This window comes from Aphidius gifuensis, linkage group LG1 (genome assembly GCF_014905175.1).
Source record: "Aphidius gifuensis isolate YNYX2018 linkage group LG1, ASM1490517v1, whole genome shotgun sequence".
Classification (NCBI taxonomy): domain Eukaryota; kingdom Metazoa; phylum Arthropoda; class Insecta; order Hymenoptera; family Braconidae; genus Aphidius; species Aphidius gifuensis.
The window spans coordinates 10,213,023-10,219,845 of record NC_057788.1 but is presented as its reverse complement, the minus strand read 5'-3'; the positions used below and the strand labels follow the sequence as shown (position 1 = coordinate 10,219,845).

The window sequence follows — 6,823 nt, the reverse complement described above, 5'->3', positions numbered from 1 at the left end:
TATGGTTCTACTATGATACTAACAACGTGGACCAATGAAATGCACGATTGCAAATTAAATAGATGGGAGAAGATATACTGTATATACCAAGGAAAAACTACCACGTAGATTTGTGACGTCAATTGGTCATCCTTTTTCAACGACACAAAAGAAAAAAAATTTCTGAAAGACATGGAAAATAACAATGATAACTAAAATATCACTGTGTGGTAGTGATGTAGAAAAGTTAGACCGCATAATGCCATAATGATCAATGATTTAATGATTTGAAGATAAAAAAAAAAAATTACATCATTACCGAATAGAGTATATTAAATATAATCAATTCTCCATTAAATAAATATTTTATATTAATCTCAAATAAAAATGAAAACATTTTTTTTTAATTTTATTAAATTAGTTTTTTTTCACCAGCAGATTTTGTAATAGATATAAAGAAAAAAAATAAAAATAGAGTTTTTATTTTTAGTTTTTTTATTATAATACAATTAACCTTTCTTCTATAGTTACTCACAAGTTTGATAGTTTACTCAAGCTTTTTATAAATTTTTTCATTCAAAGAATAAATTTCTAATATTTTTTTATGGCTTGTAAAATTAAAATATGTTTATATATTTTACTGTGTTTACTATAAATTGTTATTCGTAATAATATGGATTTATTTGAAAATTTTTTCTATTGATTATTTGTAAATTGAAACAAATTGAAAAATCATTCTCCAAGAAATTAAATTTTTTTCTAAACTCGTTGAAAATTGGGTGCTTCTATATTAAAGAACTTTTACAATTTAAAATTTAAGTAATTTATCAATAAATCAATCCAGACTCAATATTCACTAGAAAACACAAGTATATATATTAATATAGAAAGAAATAAAAGACAGGAGTCATTGATTATATATTTTACAGGTTTGGCTAATTTAATTTCGAATATGCGGATTAAGTCCACGTAAATTTTGGGACGATGGTACTTGCACCCCCAACCGCAAATACATATCAAAAAAATGAAAAATAAAAAAACATTCATCATCTGTCAGCAAAATTGTTTGCTTTAAACACACTTTGTTAAATCACAAAACTAATATTTACTAATTAGTAAATTAATACAATAATTATTTTCGTTTTATTTACATAATCAGAGATATAAAAAATAATATAAGATATCGATTTTAGTGACGCATGTTTAATAAATAAATTTAACTGTTCAGCTGCAGATAAGCTCGATAAGGAATGAGAATATCATGAAAAAGAATGCCATCCAATAATAATTTATAAGGTTCAAGTTGATGAGCTCTTTGAGACAATTTTTGTAATCATGAAATGATATAAAATTAAAAGATATTAGATATTTTTTTTCTTAAATCTTACTTGTTCGTAATTGTATCCGTTCATATTAATGTTTAATTAATAAAGTTCCACCAATTTATAACTATAAAAGCAAAAACTTCCGTGAGTTCAAATGAAGGGAGCTATAAACACTTGTTGAGTTATTAACTTGGCGTCTATGATAGTCTCGTGAGGTGGTTGAATCGCTGTTCTATACACATCTACGGTTCTACTATGATACTAACAACGTGGACCAATGAAATGCACGATTGCGAATTGAGTAAATGGGAGAAGATATACTGTATATACCAAGGAAAAACCACCACGTGTATTTGTAACGTCAATTGGTCCTCCCTTTCCAACAACACATACAAAAAAAATTTTCACAAAGATAGGATAATAATAACATCGAACAGAATATCACTGTATAGTAGTGACGTGAAAGTTCCGAGCCATATAAATTTAATGATTATTACAAAACATTAATGCACAAAAATAATATTATAATCTTATAAACTAATTATCTGGGATTCGTCAAGAATATCTACAAGTATAAAAAAAGAAAGTAACATTATTGGCAAAAAAAAAAAAATTTTTTTTTATTAAACAAATATTTCAGTTTACTCTCAAACAAATATAGAAATAATTAATTTAAATTTTTATAAACGATTTTTTTTTTATTACCAGCAGATTTTAGTTGTAAATCTAAATGTAAAATCGCAAATGTAAATCGGAAAAAAAAATTTCATCATCTATCAGCAGAATCGTTTGCTTTAAACACACTTTGTTAAATTATAAAATTATCATTTACTCATTTTGATACCTACAAGAATAGGAATAAGCATGAGAAACAAGCACGGTATTAAAAAAAATGTTAACAAAAAGAGACTTAGATGATCAATTCCAGAGCTCGAGTTGGTGAGCTTTAAGAGACATTTTTTGTAGTAACCAGATGTATTCTCCTGTAATCGAATAAATAAATAAAAAATTAAAAACATTATTACTGTTGATGGTGCTGATCCGGATTTTTTTTTTTGTTGAATTAATAAATAGCAACTTACTGAAATGCGTTTTCCAAGAGTTTTTCCATATTTTTGATAAAAGGCTTCTTTAATATCTCCCATGTCAACTTCGGAACGTGTAACACAGATAAAAATTAATTTCTGATCTTTTGTTTTTTTTTCAGACATCGAGTCATTTAATTGCTCAGCAAAATACAAAGCACTATTTTTTACACATTCCACTGAAATCATAAAGACAAAATATTGATATTATTATCATTAAAATTCAAGTTAAAATATTAATTACTAAATTCAAGAATAATAATCATACAAATATTGATCATCAACAAAAGTTTATAACAATAAAAAATAAAAAAATGTTTTAAAAAATGATGTCATAGTTTCTAAAAACTTACCAATTGTAAGAAGGGCTTTTTGAGTATTCCCAGAAAATTCACGATTAATCACAGTTGATATATCATGGCGATATCGTTTAGAGTATTCTTGAAAAATTAATCTCAATTGGTGTACATTTCGTTGAGCAAAAATAGAATTGAATTTGAACTCGTTTGTTCCCAAACCACAAATGCCAGCACTATGAAGTCTTTCTGCATCAGATTTTGCAGATTTTTTATTAGTTTTTTTACTTTCATCACGTTGACCATTACACAATAATACCAACAATCTCTCAAAGTGGCCTGATGTATTACTACGTATATCACTTTCCAACGATTTGCCGTATTTGTTTTCATAGCTAGCACGTATTTGGTGAATATCGTGATTACTCAATGTGCAAAGAATGATAATAAGTACGTCTTTATCTGTCTTAATTTCCGAAATGCTGTCATGAATTTCTTTGACATAATAATCAACAATTCGTGTCATCATTGCAGCAATCAAATCCTTACATTTACCAGATATTTTATACTGAAGTTGTTTTATTAAATCTCTTCCATGTAGTATTTTATAACACTTTGCAATTGTTTGTCTTTGTTGGTTATTGCGATTACTCAATATTGAAATAATTGCATTCATGTCTGCTCCATAGCCTTTTATGGCTTCCTGTAAAACTTCAGCATCGTTCGAAGCATTGAAATTCGAATTACGGACAACAGTTGGTGTTAATTTAACTACAAATTGTGTGTTTCTTTTTAATCGAGCAACTCGACGAGAAGATGCTGGTGTATGGTAATTGTTTGGTGGAGCATAATTGTATTCACTGACTAATTGTGGACTTACTGGTGGTGCTGTTGGTTGTACTGTATGCATTGGATTGATAATTGGTGTTCGTGCTATTGGTTTTGGAACTGCACAAAAATTTTCTTGGTCCAGAGCCTGAGATGCTCGGTGAGGATATGCTTGTTGCGGTCGTTGTGAAATTGCTTCACTAGGATAACTAGATTGAGCTTGTAGTAGTTGACTTGGATGTATAGGTGAGATGATTGGATACGTTGTTGATTGAACGAAATATGGTTCCATTAAATATGGATATATCCCTGGCTGACTTGGATACGCTGTTGCTTGAGTTGGCATCGGCATTGGCATTGACATACCTTCCATCGATTGATTACCAGATGGATATGGCATGCCCGATGGATTACGACTTTGTGGTGGGCCTTGTGGTTCCTGTAACAAACAATTAAAAAAAAAAAAAATGATGAAATAAAACTAATTAAATTCTCTTATAATTATTTTCTAAAACATTAAAAATACATAAAGAAGAATAAAAATTTATTATCAAATTCTATTATTATTTTGCAGTATTAAAATTTTGTTTGTTACCAATAGAAATTATGTAAAATTAAAAGAATAGATATATGTTTTTATAAATCTTACTTGTCCGTATTCGTGTCCGTTCATATTGATGTATAATCAATCAAATTTCTTCGATAAATATTTATAAGTAAAAACTTTTATGAGTTTTAATAAAGCGAGCTATAAACACGTGCTCACTTGTTCAAGAGTTTTTTAGGTTATGCCTATTTCGAGTTTCAGTCTCGTGAGACGCTTGAGATGCAGTGAGACGGTTGAATGGCTGTTCTACACTATTCTACGGTAGTACCTAACAAGATTCTATAAAATACTATTGCAGTTTAGTATACCTACAATGAAATGGCGCACGTTTTTGAGCATTTGAATAATAAATAAGTATTATTTGGGATATTTTTATTATATCATTATCGATCATTTTTGGATAAATTTTTCTACAATAAACGATCTACTTTTCCAATGTTTTAATTATTTAATTATTTTGTCTATAATTAGGTATTTATTGGGCTTTAAAAATATATGAAATATTAAATTAAAATTTTTTCTAGTAAGATTGATAGAATTTCCTACTGAACATATATATTTACTTTCTTTTATACGCTCTGGAGAAATACCAGCCTCGACATTCATTTTTTAATTATCAATATATTTATTGTTATTTATAATATTAAATCTGTATACGTATTTTGCATGCTAGACTCACTACTACTTACACTATTTGTATAAGCGTTGGTATGTCCTGTATGTATTATATTATTATTATGATTGACCATTTGGAAATAGTTTACTATTCCCACCATGAATAGGTCAGAATAATATAATACTAACAACTGGACCATTGACAATTATAGATAGGAATATATTGTATATATTAAGGTAAAACCACCACGTGTATTTGTGACGTCAATTGGTCCTGCGTTTCCGACAACACATACGAAAAAAAATTTTCACAAAGATAGGATAATAATAATAATAATAATAATAAACAGAATATCACTGTATAGTAGTAACGTAAAAGTTTTCTGCCATATAAATTTAATAATTATCAGAAAACATTTATGCACACAAATAATATTATAATATTATAAACTGATTATCTAGGATTTTTTAAAAAATATCTGCAAGTATAAAAAAAGAAAACAACATTATAAGCGAAAAAAAATATGAATTCTTTATTAAACTAATATTTCAGTTTACTCTCAAACAAAAATAGAAATAATTTATTCAAATTTTAGTTTATAATAAACTAAGTTTTTTTATAACCACTAGATTTTTTTCAGGTAAAGAAAAAAAATTGAAATAAAGTATTTATTTTCTCTTTTTCTATTATTAATAAAACATTAATTTTCTGTTTTTGATTTCATGAAAATAATAGAAATTTATATAAATGATTTGTATTTATTTGATTGTCACTGCGGCGATAAAAAATTAGTTGGTATTCAATAAAAACTTACGAAAAGAACTGCTCGATTACCGTACTCCCACCAACATTCATCAAGTATATGAATTTCATTAATTTCTTCTGGAAGACTATTAATTATTTCAAATAGATTCATTGTTATATCTTTTGTCGTATAGCTCAGTAATATTTTGATGCATTTCAATTTATTCAAGTGTGTAAATGCTTGAACAAAGTGATCAGCATTATTAATTAAGGAATTATCCAAAGTTAAAAAAAAAAGAAATAATTATCCAACAAATCAAATGAATCAGAAAAATAAAACGTGGAATTATTTATTAAAATTTATTAACGTATTTATTTATAATAATTACCATGTTGAACAAACAAATCGTAAAAAATTGTTTTGTTAATATGAATATATGATTATTAGCAGGATAATTATGAATAAATCAGCTGTACCAAACATGAAAACGTAAAAGATATATTTATTATAAACTATTAAAATCAAATAAAGATTTAAGAGTATTTATTTATAATAATTACCATGTTGAACAAACAAATCGTAAAAAATTGTTTTGTTAATATGAATATATGATCATCAGTTGAATGACAACGGTAACTTCCTTCATCATTTTCATTTAAATTTTAAATTTTTGAATTTCTATTTTGTAATTTATATTTGGTTAAATCTAATACGTCAACCTAAATAGTAAATTATTTAATTAATTTATGCAAAAGAAACGTGTTTCATTTTTCGGTAACGCTAATGGCACCGAATACGGGAGAATTTACGGGGACATTTATACAGGTTACGGAAAGATTTACGGTAAGTATAGCCACCATTGTCTGTGTAGGACTCGCATTACATTGTGTGTGAAACCCGTAAATGCCCCCGTATTTCCCGTAAATTTCTCCGTATCGGTGCCAATAACGATTTCATTAATTTTTTTTTTTTCACCTCAACATCATTGTGGTTCCAGCGATTAATTATTGAAATTGAAGTTTTTGTATTAATGCATTTTAAAATAACATTTTCACTAATGTAACTTATTATTGTTGGATTTTCTGTGTCAAGATCAGATTCATCATCGTTTGAATATTTTTCAAATGCTTCTGCAGATGGCTCATTATTGTTAGTGGACAAATTTACCATTAATTCGTATTTGTTTTCGAATAAATTTACAAATGCTTCTAATTTTCTTTGGAATGAATGTACCATTAAACTATATTTTTCATCGGATAAATTTGCAGTTATTTCATTATTTTTAGCTGAAGAATTTGCCATTAACTCAAATTTGGTTTCAAATGAATTTACAACTGCTTCT

At 27.0% G+C, this 6,823-nt stretch overlaps 1 protein-coding gene across 1 annotated transcript; it reads right to left on the bottom strand.

Moving 5' to 3' along the window:
• Positions 1-2,128: 2,128 nt before the first annotated feature.
• LOC122848477 (annexin B9-like) lies at positions 2,129-6,783 on the bottom strand. Its single transcript, XM_044146598.1, has 4 exons — positions 6,529-6,783; positions 2,743-3,952; positions 2,387-2,568; positions 2,129-2,287 (listed from the first exon to the last, which is right to left on the bottom strand). The coding sequence occupies exons 1-4, from the start codon at positions 6,781-6,783 to the stop codon at positions 2,129-2,131; spliced, it is 1,806 nt and encodes a 601-aa protein (XP_044002533.1).
• Positions 6,784-6,823: the final 40 nt, after the last annotated feature.

Coding starts and splice junctions, on each gene's coding strand:
- LOC122848477 (XM_044146598.1), bottom strand. CDS start 6,783: ATGGCAAATTCTTCAGCTAAAAATAATGAAATAACTGCAAATTTATCC. Junction 3,953..6,528: donor TAAGTTACATTAGTGAAAAT/GTTATTTTAAAA, acceptor TGTTTGTTACAG/GAACCACAAGGCCCACCACA. Junction 2,569..2,742: donor AAAAGCCCTTCTTACAATTG/GTAAGTTTTTAG, acceptor TTATGATTTCAG/TGGAATGTGTAAAAAATAGT.